Source organism: Schistosoma mansoni, chromosome W, assembly GCF_000237925.1.
Source record: "Schistosoma mansoni strain Puerto Rico chromosome W, complete genome".
Taxonomy (NCBI): domain Eukaryota; kingdom Metazoa; phylum Platyhelminthes; class Trematoda; order Strigeidida; family Schistosomatidae; genus Schistosoma; species Schistosoma mansoni.
In genome coordinates, this window is record NC_031502.1 from 56,449,899 (window position 1) to 56,464,787 (window position 14,889).

The 14,889-nt window shown below is 36.5% G+C and overlaps 2 protein-coding genes across 2 annotated transcripts in view; one reads left to right on the plus strand and one right to left on the minus strand.

Annotated features, from left to right (window-relative positions):
• The window catches only part of Smp_160340 (putative translation initiation factor IF-2), a gene marked incomplete at both ends in the record, with an annotated part of 11,430 nt that extends 8,714 nt beyond the window's left edge, over nt 1-2,716 (plus strand). Inside the window, one exon of the mRNA XM_018790249.1 lies at nt 2,626-2,716. Within this exon, the coding sequence (XP_018655611.1) occupies nt 2,626-2,716 (91 nt within the window). The remainder of the gene's footprint in view (nt 1-2,625) is intronic.
• Nucleotides 2,717-2,822: 106 nt separating this feature from the next.
• Smp_160330 (putative dynein light chain) lies at nt 2,823-14,022 on the minus strand (the record flags this gene model as incomplete). Its single annotated transcript, XM_018790250.1, has 7 exons — nt 2,823-2,863; nt 5,723-5,803; nt 5,846-6,082; nt 6,114-6,169; nt 6,205-6,314; nt 6,349-6,387; nt 13,792-14,022. The coding sequence occupies 7 exons, from the start codon at nt 14,020-14,022 to the stop codon at nt 2,823-2,825; spliced, it is 795 nt and encodes a 264-aa protein (XP_018655612.1).
• Nucleotides 14,023-14,889: the final 867 nt, after the last annotated feature.

A 14,889-nucleotide genomic window follows, 5' to 3' on the forward strand; every position in this document is an offset into this window, starting at 1 on the left:
CTTTCGTAGTTCTCCCCGTTTCTGCCCCATACAGTAGAACTATCTTAACATTTGCATTGAGAATTCTGGTCTTGGTGTTGTTTGACAATTGTTTTAAGTTTCAGATATTCTTCAATTTTAGATATGCTGCTCTAGCTTTATTACAAGTCTACCTAGTCATTATTAACTAATTAAACCATTTTGTTTAATTCAAGAATGCTATGACAAAATTTAAGCGAGGAATAATTATGAAGGATTTCAAAAATGGTTTCCGAGATCCAATATCATTGTAAAATTGGATAGAATCTTTCCCAACTGGTCACTTTCTACCTCATAATGAAGCAATTAGTGATTTGATTGTAAATGAGAACTTATTAGGCATCTACTATAAATCGATTAGTCATCTAAACAATCATAAATTACAATCAAAACTTACATAGTTACTAGTCAACGTGAATACATAAATAGATTATCTTATCATCATTGCTGCCTATTATCATTGATGAACACGGTGGATCTGATGCAAATATGAGGGCGAGGATTGGCAAAGCAAGAACAGCATATTTACAACTGAAGAACATCTGGAACTCAAAACAATTGTCAAACAACACCAAGATCAGAATTCTCAATGCAAATGTTAAGATAGTTCTACTGTATGGGGCAGAAACGGGGAGAACTACGAAAGCCATCATCCAGAAGATACAAGTGTTTATTAACAGTTGCCTACGCAAGATACTTCAGATTCCCTGGCCAGACACTATCAGCAACATTCTACTGTGGGAGAGAACAAACTATACTCCATCCAGTGGAGGAAGAAATCAGGAAGAAGCGCTAGAAGTGGATAGGACACACATTGATGAAAGTACACAAGTGCATCACAAGGCAAGCCCTCACTTGGAGTTCTCAAGGCCAAAGGAGAAGAGGAAGACCATAGAACACATTAGGTCGAGAAATGGAAATAAATATTAGAAGAATGAATAGAAATTGGATAGAACTAGAAAGGAAGGCTCAGGACAGAGTGTGTTTGAGAATGCTGGTCAGTGGCCTATGCTCCATTGGGAGTAACAGGCGTAAGTAAGACTTGTAATAACGTTTTTTTTTTCATAGAAACTTTAAATGATAATTTTGTTAAAATGTACTGGATCAAAACATCATGAGAGCTGGGTTTGAATCCAGTTCGTTCAAATTTCTTAGTTACCAACTTCTCAAACAAAATGTACCAATGGATTTCAATTCAATGGTCTAAAAGATATCATATTCACTAAGAAGTCTGAAAGTCCTGACAGGGGTTGTAGATAGGTATTTCTAAGAAGTCTCCTATTTGAACAGTAGAATTTTCTAGCGCTCCCTGGGTTTTAATACATTATATTTCAAATCAAAGCAGAGATATGATTTGACCCACATGATAATTAATATTAGGGAAGTTTTAGTCACTGTCATTGTTATATTCTAGTGAAGGTTAAATTACAGGTAACTTCTTGGGACTATGAATGGATTATTATTCTATATATATTCCTATTGTATAACTGTTCAGTAACTAGGTTGTATATATCTACATTCATCTTATTATAAGCTTCATTTTGATCTATGGATTATTACTGTACGACTTACCGTTCCTATATTATACTCATTTCATTGATTACTGTCTCCCACGTTCACAGCTACTTTTTGGCTTGATCTCGTACAAATATTATTTTCTATTTTATGGTGTGTTGTGGTCTGTTTAGCTGGTATATAAACCAAGTATGTTTGAAATAAATGATTCGTATAGCAGAAGCTGCAATCGGTGTTCTGGACTCAATTAGAAGGGCTAAGCGGATAAAGGACCAATAAGGACGCTAGACTGTTTATACCGGTCGAATGTCATTGTTTTGGCACAGTGCCAAGATTAGAAAAGTCGTATTTCGATTAGTAAGTAAATCACGTGATGAAAGCCGGACATAAATTCACAACAGTCAGAAATGCATGTTATTCATAACGATGAATTATTCAGATGGCTTAGGTGGAGTTGAATCTCCAAAGAATCATCACTATTTATGGGGACACTGTTAAAAGATCATTTACTCAAATTAAGCTTTTATCAATGAATTCAAACTATATAAATAACTATGATTCTAGAACGAATTATGGTGAATTACTAATTTAATTACTATATGCTTTAAATGTTTTATTACCATCTGCTTTAATTAACGACTATTCCATAATACAATTCAATACCACTGATTCCCAATTTGGACTCCTTAGGTTTGTTATTTTTGCCCTGGCTATGTTTTATTGAATTATATCCAAATTCAGGGATAACTGAAGTCATTTTATATTTTGACTTTCGATGTAATCATTGAAAAAGTTACCTAATCAATTGACTCATGGATCTTAACTATATAAAAATAACTAAAATCTCCCCAAAAACCTCTTGTGATAGTCATGGAGGAAAGTTGAAGACTACTTAGAACACTTTTGTAAGTAATACTCATCCCATAACCTGTAAGGTGAGAAACAATCTCTTCATTCTTATAGTTCTATTAGAATATATACTTATATTTAACAAAACATTTTCCTAAATTCTTAAAAAAACTCCATCATGATGCTCAATTACAGAAATATACAAGTTTCTTCTTTCTCTTCTTTTTTAATCCTCTTCATCAGTTACATTCTTCAATTGAAGTCGATGAATTATATATTCCACATTAACTTGTCAAGAAGTACAATCTCTCATCTCTTAAAAAGTAGTGAATAATTATACAATATTCAATGATGTTAGTAAAATTAGTTTTTTTTCTTTCCAATATACACTCGATCTATCACATCTTAATAGGAGAAAAGAAACGCTTTTCTTTATTCCTCTATCCTTCATCATCTCCTTCATCATGTAGTACTGGTACACCTAAAGTATAAAAAAAATATCAAACAAAATGAGCTGAATAATTACTTTTTCATTATTAGTTTTAAACTGTTCATCAGTAATTTCATATAGTTGAAATTATGAGTCAATTGAAGCTATACCACCATGGAAAACCTGGACGTACTGGACAGCCGTCTCGTCCTATTGTGGGACTCCTCAGCAGTGCGCATTCACGACCCAGGACCTATCAGTCTCGCGTGTGAGCGCTTAACCACTAGACCATTTAGCTGGCCGGCATTCAACGGTGTTAATATCTAACTTCAACCAATCCACGAAATTGAGCAACCATTCACCATTGTCTTTAGTGAGTTAGTATCTCACAACAGATCTGGTTGAACTCCACTGGTCACTGCTTTTCACTAGAACTCCCAGAAATACCTCATGGAGTCAGTCAGTAGTTGAAAATAATATTAAATGTATACACTATTTGATCTGAAATTATACAGAATGATATGCTAATTTCCAAACCTTAATATTTACTGTGTTTTAATTACTTTTTATTTCATTATGGTATTATTGTGTTTCTAAGCAAATGAATGTTGTTAATAACCCACAAATATACAAATTAATTAGCAAATGTTATATGAGGTAAAAAGGAAAAGTAGATGTCAGTGGGATTCACATTTTGGACCAACAGTTAAAAATGTCATGAGTTGAATTCGGTGATCTAAGTTAAACCAATGGTTTTCCAACCACAAAGTATGGAAGAAGATTAATGATAATGTAATTAGTCATTAATTTAAGCCAAAAGAAATTGACTAGTAAGTGAAAAACGTTAAGGTATAAGTTACTTAATCTCAAGTTTGAGATAAATATGCGTCCACTCACATTCCTGGATAAAGGTGGCCTATTTGAATATCTGGGCTACCTGTTCTTACTATCCAGATATTTCAACAAGTTATCTAATTTCGTTTGTTTTAATACATCATTATGTCTATTAACCTCAGGTACATTTCTGAAAGGTGTACAAGTTACAAAGGCCTAATCAGAGACATCGTGGTTTCTGGCAATATGCAACGAAAAGAATGTACATTATTTAGATTTCAATTGAATGGACTGTTAACTTCTAACTGGCGATCACTTAATATTTGTCGTCAGGATCGATCAAGAAATAAGAAACAAAAACTTGCTGAAATATATTTTACTGAGAATTCTATATTGTACCAAAAATGTAATATCGAATAAAGCCAATAATAATAAGAAGAAGAAAGAAAGAAGAAATCAAAGAGACAAACAGCAAATGAGTCAACATAATAGTAATATCGGTGATAAAAAATGTCGAAATCTATATACTTTGCTTTGAAGGGAACAATTGAATTTGTCAAATAACATATGTGAAATAATATAACAACCCGAAATCTAGAGGTAGATGAGTAGTTAATTAATCTGATCCACTGGCCCCAAATGCCCTGGTACGGCCGAGAGTGGGGAGAATCTGCTCTCCCTCTCAAAATGCTCTCACATGACCACGCTAATATACAGCCTCTGCCAGAGAAGTCCTACTCACTGCCTTCTCATGGCGGTGGTGTTGTTTACAAAATTGAGAGGACGAAAAGCGTATGTCCGGCACTTTAACCGGGTTGGTGGACATGGCGAGTTCACCAAGGGGAGTTGGAAAACCCTTATTCCAAACTAACGGTGCACATGGGCTCCAGTATCCTGAAGGAACTAATGGCGTATGAACCAACTGTTGGTCACCGTTTACCATGGGACTGCATCTCCTTACGATGCTCCACTGCCTTGTGGACTAGACCTTCAGGTCAAAGGCTCCGGTTGTGGTCCCCTAAGAAAACCACCTGCTTCAGTTTGGGCACCTGGGCAGTATCCCAGCCCTCACACAAGTCGAATGAGATTTGTGAGGCGCATATATATCTGGTGCTTCCTTGTACCGATGTTTATGTGTTTCAATAAATAAATAAATAAATAAATAAATAAATGATCCACTGCTCCCGGGTTTAAGTTAATTCGTCTGATCATCAACCATGATTATTCTGCTAACTAGGATTAGGTAGCCTAAGACTTACAACAGATTTCAGATCCACAGTTTGTGACTTTGTGAACTATCACTACGTTTTGGTTAGCACAACCCACTTAATTTCTATGAACCAAAAATTGCCAAGACCACACTTACTGATTACTGGCTGTTATGATTTTTGATTTCCTCTTTGTTCATAATTACCATCTTATTTCTTAAGAGATCTTTATGAGACTCAGTTATGAGGTTCATTTTATAATTTAGCTCAATTGAGCCGGTTTTAATACAAATGACTATGACTGCCACCGGGCCATTTTATGTTTAAAGTTGAGCATACAGCTGCTTTCGAGTCTTGAGGCAACTTGTGAATAATTTGTAGACTTTTCGTTTACGGAAATAAAGTCATTTGTTTACAAACTGAAAACTCATACAGAAGAAAATTTTTTATTGAAATCATGAACCGATCAATGTTAGACCTCCATCGAAAATCGTTCTACGGTTTGTCTAGTGCTGGTTTTGTTCCATTTTACACATTTTAGATACCAATCATTGACTACAAGATCTCTTTCTTTAGTCGCTGACCGAATTCCCACTAAATATACCCGACCTGATATCCAACATGCCTACCAATATTTGAATAAAAGCTAAAGTCACCCTAAGCTTTCGCTTATTTAACAACTACTGACTGATGTATTATCCTAGTTCGTTCCAACCCATCAACTCTAAGGTTAAGCTTTTATCTTCTTGACCTTAGAAACGGTTAGGGGCAAAACTGATGGATATAGAGTTTATAGGTCTGTATGGCGTTATATATGTCGGGACAAGACTAAACACAGATCACAAAACGTTTTAAGTTTGAAACTGACCATCCAGCTTTTTAAGTTTGGGAAGCCTTTTACACGCTTCTTCTCTCCAGTTGTCACCACTGTTCTCCTCCAACGGGTTACCTAAACCGTATTAGGTTGTGACGCACTAAAACAAGAGCTTACCAACGAAAAGGAGGTCCTCAAGGACTGGAAGGTCAGCCAGCTTCTGAAATTCACTCCAATCTTTCACGAAGTTGTTTGACATATATAGTACTTTTAGTTTTTTAAGTACATTAATCCCCTTCATCTTTTCAATACTGTTATAGGAAATCCATAGTTGCTCAAGTGTGTCTCCAACTGGTTCAAGCCCCGTTAGATTTTTAATGTTGTTTCTTCCTAGAGAGAGTATTTTCAAGTTTTCTAAGACAATATTTAATTAGCCATATGTTACTTAGTCCATTTAAATTCGAAATTTTCTCTATACAGTTAGTTGAAAGTGATAGTTTTCTGAATTTGTTCTTACAAAATAAGAAATTTCATACTCGCACATAGTCAAGGTAGAGAGTGAAGCATCCATTTTTTCTATTGGTGGGTACTGTCCATAAAGTTTTACTTCCGTTGCTTCCGATGCTTTCTGTCCTGTTTTCTCCTCCTAAACGGGTCTTAAGCCTAAATTTATATCTTACCCATTTTTTAATGGCTTCCTTAATAGTTGTGGGCTTGTCCTAACAATCAAAAGACTAAATTAGTGAAGCTCTGGAAACATACCATTTTCAAAACTACGCAGCTTGTTGTTATGCCAACGACTCCCAAAATGACCTTACGAGTAGGTTATTATTTGAGAACTGAATCTGGGTGGTTGAAATGGGATCCTTGTTACGAATAGGTACGCATGGTAGCAAATAAATTTGATGTTTTATGTAACTGCAACAAAATACCATATTCCCTTTTTATTGCGTTATGTTGTGTATGTAATCATTCACAATTTATGGTATGTTTGCAACAACATTCAATACATTTCTCTTGTCAACTGGTTGATACGTGCATTGCTTATCTGGCATGCAAATAAGTGATTGATCATACCATTCTTTCCTTTTCTAAATTGGCTACGATCCTTGATCAAAGAGAACAGTATTGTTGTTCATCTTTCGGGCATCTCCCCACTACATGGGACTATTGGCTTGAACTGCCTCCCAAAAGGCCACTTGGCTCATAATTCTTTTTACATAGTTGGCGTCAAATACTCGAAAGGGTATTTACTAGCTTTGTGAATCCTATTTTTGTTGATTACCCGCAAGGAACTTCCAAGCATCGTTTATTACGTGATGTTTGCAACTTTTGTCGTTCATGATAAGAAATTTTGTTCGTGTTGTTCCTACATTTTTCTTCAATCTGCACACTCTTAGTCAATCTTCACTATTGTTGTTTGTTTAGCATACCATCATGTCGTGATTAGATTGTCGTCTGACTCACCATATGGGATTTTTTTCTATATTCCTTCTAGAAACGATAGGGTAAAATAATTTAGTTATCAATAGAAGTTATCTAAGAGTGACATTTAAAATAGTTCCTCCTTATACCCATGGCAAATCGAGCTCAAAACTATGCCAAGAGCATTTCAATAATCACTTTGTAATAACTCTAAGCCTGTTAAACTGTAGTATTGCATAAGTACTTAGGAGGATACCAGTTCTAACACACTAACGCTAAGTTTGGACTAGATGTGTTTGCTGATGTCACAACGTAGACGCAGTACCATTTTAAAACAGATCATAAGGTCAATGAACTCGATGTACAGCATTAATGCGAAGACCTATCTATTAACTCCCTGGCATGTCTGCACAAATATTCTGCCATTTATTTGCATCGGTTTTACTTATTTATCTGTGAACCTATGTTGTAAATAAGTGATCATGTCTGTAAGATTGGTGTGTACCTGCTATGTCAAAAATATATTATTATTGTTGAACGAATTTTAAGGTCATAGATATGCAGTAGAGTCCTACAGTTTTGAGGATTAGGCTGCTCAATAATAAACAAAATCGAGCAACTTGAACTGTGAGGAGCTTGTTTGGTGATACCCACAAAATTGTCAGTAGTTTCATGTGCTGAACGAATTTTCCATATCAGTTCATATGTACTGGCAAGTCTATTTCACTGAAGCACGTAAATGCTACAAAAGCTTGCTAATGAACCACCATAGTCAATCATAAATATAGATGACCAGTTATTAGTATCGATCGGACTAGTAAGTTGATTATGAGTACGATTCAATATTAGAACACAATAATGTATGTGAGCATTAATCATTAGACTAATGGAACAATGGGTTAAAATAAGTAAAATCCAGTCGATAAAGTTATATTGGATTTGGTAATTAATAACAGACTGCGTTTCCTTAGTCGGATCACCAATGTGATCTTATGGTCTGGTTTGATATTAGTACACTTATCTTTTCTACTGTAATGATAGACCTAATCCAAAACTTGTATATTTGTCATGGTATGACCATGCAATTTATCAGACATTGAGCGGAAATCACGAAACCATCTACACTGACGCGTCCTATTGTAGAGGTAAATGGTTATGGCCAGGGACTTCTGAAGAATAAATTTTGGATGGGAAGAGAATAATACATTAAATATAAAAAATATAGGTACGAAGAGGGCAACACCTGCATATTCGAGCCATGCACACTGATAAACTATTCCTGTGTCCATTATTTCTGATTCTATCAGTTATCGTATGTTCGCACCAAGGATCGTTTATTTGAGAACCAATACCATTACAAATACAGTTCCTGATATCTCACTGAGAGACACGATCTCAACTCAGAGTTCTAATTACATTTTGAACCAATTATTCGTATTAGTGCTGATGGACTGGTGGTTAGAAATTACCTGGCATACAAGCTAGTTGTAAGCAGCAGGTTGATCGGAAGCTATAGATCAAATTAAATATAACTTCTAAAGGTGCTGTATTGTACAGTGTTCTTAGTTGGTTAAACGCTCATAACCTAATAACGCAATTGTTTAGATACTTGAAATATGTTTATGGCTCGCAACTACTGACGGGTGTTAACCGCCTTTAGTCTGGACAATTGGTTGGTTGGTTGGTCGACCTAACTTGCTAGGTCAGTACAAGGATTTGCAAACTCGCCTAGTAGTTTTAAAATCATTGTGAGGACTAGTTATGCTGCTGGATACTGAATCAGTTTTGACAGCTATTCTTATCCCCAACATAACTAGTGGCAGGAATTCTGTCCACTGAGGTTTGAGTGTGAAATAAGGACAGAATTTAATTAACAACGGAAACAACCTACGATATCATTAGCCTGAGGATGGCGTGCAGTGCAACGCATTCTGTTAGAGCCTAGAAGTTTAGATAAGTTGACGAATAGCTCAGGTACAAATCGGGCTTCTCTATCAGTCCTAATTGTTGTAGGTGTACCAAAAATAGTCACCCAGTCCCGAATGAAAGCCTTGGCCAGTTTCTTAGCTGTATTATCGGTTATCAGTGTGGTAATTAGAAAGCCGGTGAAATTGTTTATGCATGTAAATGGATAACTGAGATCACTGGAACGCGGCAACGGAACTATCAAATCGACATGAACATGGGAAAATGTGAAAGTGGCTGTGAGAGTACTCGGATAGATAAATTTGGGTGACGGTTAACCTCTGACTACTGACACGCCGAACGCTCTCCAACCCACTTGTGTATGTCTTTTTGTAATTTTCCCCATGTATATCCATCACTGAAGCTTTTGCACGATGATGAGAAAAAGTATTAAAGTTATTAAATGTTAGTTCTCGAGGCATGGCCCTGGTCGTGTCACGGAAAATCATGCTACCTTCAGTAGGAGACCGTAGCTGTTTCGGTTTGAAACTGGAGTTGTTCATTGCAAGTAGGTTTTGCAACAGCTGATCCGCCTTCTAGTTGTCCCCTTACGTCTCGAAATTTAGGGTAGGTTGTCTTGTTATGGTCATCTACAACCGAAAGAATGTACCTGCCACCTGCTTGTTTTGGCCTTTGATATGTTGGATATCACTGAAGAACTGTAATACAAAGTCAAGGTGTCGGACTTCTCAAGAGAAATATTTGTCGGCTACAGCTTTCAGTGCACTGGTTAGTGATTTACAGTTTGTTTAGACCGTGGATTCTCTTCTTTACAACACGTGTCGGAAATACTTAGTGGTTAGGTAGATTGCGAGAAGTTCTCGCCCGAAGGTAGAAGTTCATTTATGCCGGAGCCAGTCTTTTAAAGGAGAACCCTAGTGGTTCCCAGGTGTTTTGGATCAGTTAGTTAAGGATGTCGCCAATTGTTCGTCTGAAGTTTATACCATCAAAGCAAGTGGTAAATGGGAATTTGGATACGTTGACGTAGATGTCTGGTCTAGCTTACTCTTTAGCTGTTTGACAGCCTCAGAAGTTAGCTTAAATTCTTTCGGTCTTCCCTTAGGAGAACCTGTCAAAAGCCGCATTACCTATGGACAAATGGGTATAATCTTTAAAAAAGTTAACCAAAGCTGGAAAAAATCCACGCTGCGCTAGATAACGTGGTCTGAGGTATTGCCTAATGGTGTCCACCTCTTCTTTGGGTGTTGTAATCCCCTCTAGGTTTACTGTATGTCCGAGAAATTCCGAAGTTTAAATACCGGAAACACACTTTGACGTATGTTCATTCCATTCTCACTTGCCCATTGAAACACCGCTATCAAGTGTTGTTCATGTGATTTTCAGTTCTGAATATCAATTAATAAATATTATATATACCCCTATGCTAAAAGTTTGTACCGCGTTCCTAAGACCGAACGGCATGGATACAAATTTACACGGTCCAAGAGGTGTAGTAACAGCCACTTTAGGGATGTCTCCAGCTACTAGAATATTATGAAATGCCCTATGTTAATTTTAACAAATATTTGCATGCCCTGTAATTTGTATGTGAAATCTTGGATATGAGGTATAGGTTACCTATCTGGTACTGTATGAAGGTAGAGGGATCAGTAATCCTCACCCGAAGAACAGTCCCCTTCACTTTCTTGGGACCATATATAGAGGGGATGCCTATTAGTTACCAAAAGGTTAAGGGTTGGATCTAATTAGGCATGAAAATTCCACGAGCATATCCTTGGACTTTGCAGTTGTTGGTGGCGGTGACTGTAGCAAATTTTGGGAAGTGACGTGATTCCCTTTAATTTTGTTAACGCAAGGTTTCTTGGTGTGTCAAGCGTTTCTTAGTATCGACTAGAAATTCATATCTCTCTAAAAGATCGACTCCCAGTATTTCCAAATCCAAATCGTCTACGGTGAATACCATGGGAACCACCCCCTAAACCTCAGGTCTAGAGTCGGAGTCTTTTCCTCAAGCGTCGAAATTTTAGTTTTCTTGGCAGGTTGAGGTGTATCTGTAGGAAATTCCCGACCCAGCTAGGTTTCATTCTGAGGAATTATATGTTTGTCACCGGCATCCATCAAAAATCTCAAACCTCAATTTCTGTTTCAAACATAAATCAAGAGACTGTTAAGGCACCCATCTTTAACCGCTGCGAACAGAAGAGAAGTGATTCTTTTCCGTATTTGTGTTTTAATGATTTTACGTTTTGGCGACAGTCTCTGTGTGACTTCTAACATTCGCACTGAGTACTGCTATGACTTGGTCTTATGATGATTCTTCGTTTTGCCCGTGATTTATCATACGTTGCCCAGCTGAGGATCTCGTTCTATTATCCTATCTGCAATGCGTGCTAAGTGTGGCACAGGAATGTCTGGGTGGCGGGTATCCACGGAGTTTTGCACGAATAACAGGAGAGTCTGTATCCGTCTTTATTTTAGGACTGCTTTATACATTGTGTTGTCACCCACTGAGACATGGAAGTGACCTAAAAACCCTTATGTTGAGCATTTGTATTCTTTGGTCGTCTGACAAAAGACGGCTCTTTTTATCTACAGAAGCTAGATTAGTGATTACAGTGAAACTTCATTCAGATCGTGGAACAGAATAGTTGGGTTGAGAGGTTCTCTTTTCAATTGTACAAAGTTTTCAACATATAATAGAGAATAATAGGAAATATAATCCCTACGCAAGATACGGAGGTAAACAAGTGTCTGAGCTATGATTTTTTGAAATTACCAAAATATTTTCGGCCTGCTCTCAACATCCCTGTTATGAATTTTAGTTGCGACTTTATGTCCGGCTTTTATCATATGATTTAATCAACAGTCGGAATACGACTTTTCCAATCTTAGCACTGTGCCAAACCAATGATGTCCGACCAGTATCAGCAGCCTAGTGTCCTTATTGGTCATTTGTCCGCCTAGTTCTTCCAGTTGAGTCCAGAACACCAATAAAAGCTTCTGCTATGAGAATCATTTATTCAAATATACTTGGTTTATATACCAGCTTAAAAGACCGCAACGCATCATAAAATAGAAAATAATATTTGCACGATATCAAGCCAAATGTGACTGTGAACGTGGGATATAATAATAAAAAAACTGAATATAATTTAGGGGCAGTAATTCGTATAATAATAATTTATAGGTCAAAATAAAGCTTTTAATAAGATGAATATATATATAGATTAAATCTAATCACTGAATATTTATACAATAACAATATATATAATAATAGTCCGTTAATAGGTCCCGGAAATTACTTGTAATTATGTCCTCAGCAAGATATGACAAACCCAACTTAGGTTTTTACTCCAATTTAGAGGCAAGATCGATATGTTACAAACGCAACCAGATTTGGCGTTACGCTTTACTCCGTTGGCCTATGTTATAATGAACACTGGTCATATAAATAGGGGGATAAATTTATGGACATAAGAATATGAATAATGTTTGTAAAACCTGAATATTGGCGCGCTTGATGGAAGCTTTTCTTCGACGAACAAATCTTTTTAAATGTTGATACAATCAAGGTTTATAGTAAAGAATAATATGGTAGCTGCATAATTGTTCAGTTAAAAACGTCAGACTGGACATTTTATTTTGCTCATTTCCAGAGTGTTCCCCGGACAACAAAACTAAAAATCTTCTAGATAACACAACCATAAATCTTTCTGAAATATCGGAGGTGTTTAATAAGACATAAGACGAAATCGTGTGTTCTATGGATGTATGGTGGAATTGGTCCTAACTTCAAAGTCCTCAAAGCTGAACACATAATGAATGGGGAGAATCACTTTCATAACGTAACACAGATCTACTAAAAGTTAGCAAGACTAAGTAATCATACCTTAAATTTACCATCACAAATGACCCAATTTTACCGGTCATTATCACTGTCTGTACTGCTGATTGTCCTTTTCCATTTCCGTTTTTGCACCATAGTGGTGCACCACCAAAAAACATATCTATAGAATTATGGTCTAGTTCGTTATTTGTACTAAAATAATAATAGGCCTGGTTCCAAAGTCGATTTATCAATATGTGGAAGTTACACCATTGTCTATTCTGACTCGTCGTATCGTAACCATCAGCAACATAGTGTTTAACATTTCTAGGGAGCTTAGTTAGGCTGGAGATTGAATAATATGTTTAACGTGAATCAAAGAGATAAGTTTACGCCAAGCCATCTGATTAGATGAATGTTCCCGCGTTCACTATCCTTGACCTTGTAGTGGCCTAAATCTGATTCTGTGAATCTTCCCATTCATTACATGTTCAACGTTGGGGATTGTGTGGTTGGGAACCAATTTCACTACAGATCAATTATTGCACAAGTATATTAAGATAGGTTCAAGAAAACAAACGAACAGTATGTTGAAGAGTGTGTAAAGGACGATATGAATGAAGAATACCAAAAACTGAAAGGTCTTAGGTTATAAGCCGTAAGAATTCTACCTTTAGTATTTATAGGGTTCATTAGAATCAATGTTCAACGTAGTTTTGAATAACAGTCAATATGTACTGGCAGTAAAAATGAGCCTTCTCATGGTTAGGCAGTTAATGGTGTCGAGAAAAGCTCCTCCCAACTTGCCTGTAAACTGACATGTCTAATGTAACAAACTGTTATTTGAGAATAAATTATTATCATTATACAAATTTGCTACAGACGGGAACATTATTCCGGGACAAGGTAATGACTTATTAGATAATTTTGTCGCACCATCATGTACCTGATCCTCTATATCAATATCTTCACAGTCCAACTCATCAGTTAATACTTCATCAGAATGCTCAGAATCTGACAACTGTTTGACATATGGTGATTGATCATCTTCATCAAGTCGCTCACGCTCACGTCTGTTCTGCTTCTTTTTTACCGGTTGTCGAAGATGTGGAGCTAGGAACTTTCTCGCATGAACATACGATTCTAACATTCGCTCGTTGTATAACATATAGCCCATTGGCTCAGATATAATGACATCCACTGGTTCGGGCAAAGTGATTTCTTCTATTTTCCCACTAAAAATAAAATAGTTTTAGTAAGTTTTTGAGTGATAAATTTAACCTAACGTAAGTATTCCAAAATGTGAACTTGATTTCTAAAAAGATGTCCTACGCAGAATACGTTACTCTGGGATTCGCAGGCGGACACCAAGTTAATGAATGGCAATAAGAAATAAGTGAAAAGAAAGCGCTACATAGAGGTTTGTAGTCGTTATCCTATGCTCTACGAGACATAGCAGAAGTAAGTTTGTTAAGTAAGTGGACAAGTAATCGAGTAAGTAAATCTCACTAGCTTAAGGCTATCTTCATGAGCCCCTCATGTCGCTTATATAAACTTCAAACTACGTTTGGGTGAAGAATAACTGTCGGGTAAAAGTGTAACGCGTGTCCCAATCGAAGTCAGAACAAGACGATTGGGGTAACAACGGTTCTAAATTTCGTCGTAAACACAAATGTACAATTTTACCTAAACAAATATTACCACTCAGCTATTCAACCAATAATTGTTCCCACAATAATCGATCCAAATTACAATAAATAACAAATTGATAAGAAATATAAGAAAATCACCGAACGCTAAAAAAATAAGTGTTATTCTATCCTTTCTGGATAGATCAAGTAAAAAATCCTCTCAATACGTTGCTTTATAACACAGTGTTTCAAATTCTGGGAAAGTGCTCCAGTTCACAACCAAAATGCACGATCACAGTCAAATCAAGCAACACAATCAAGACGAGACACGGTGTAATTATTCTTAGGTAGAGGTCAACGGCTGGCTCTTCTATCACAAACGCAACAACAAATGCAGGAGAAAACGAACAGTG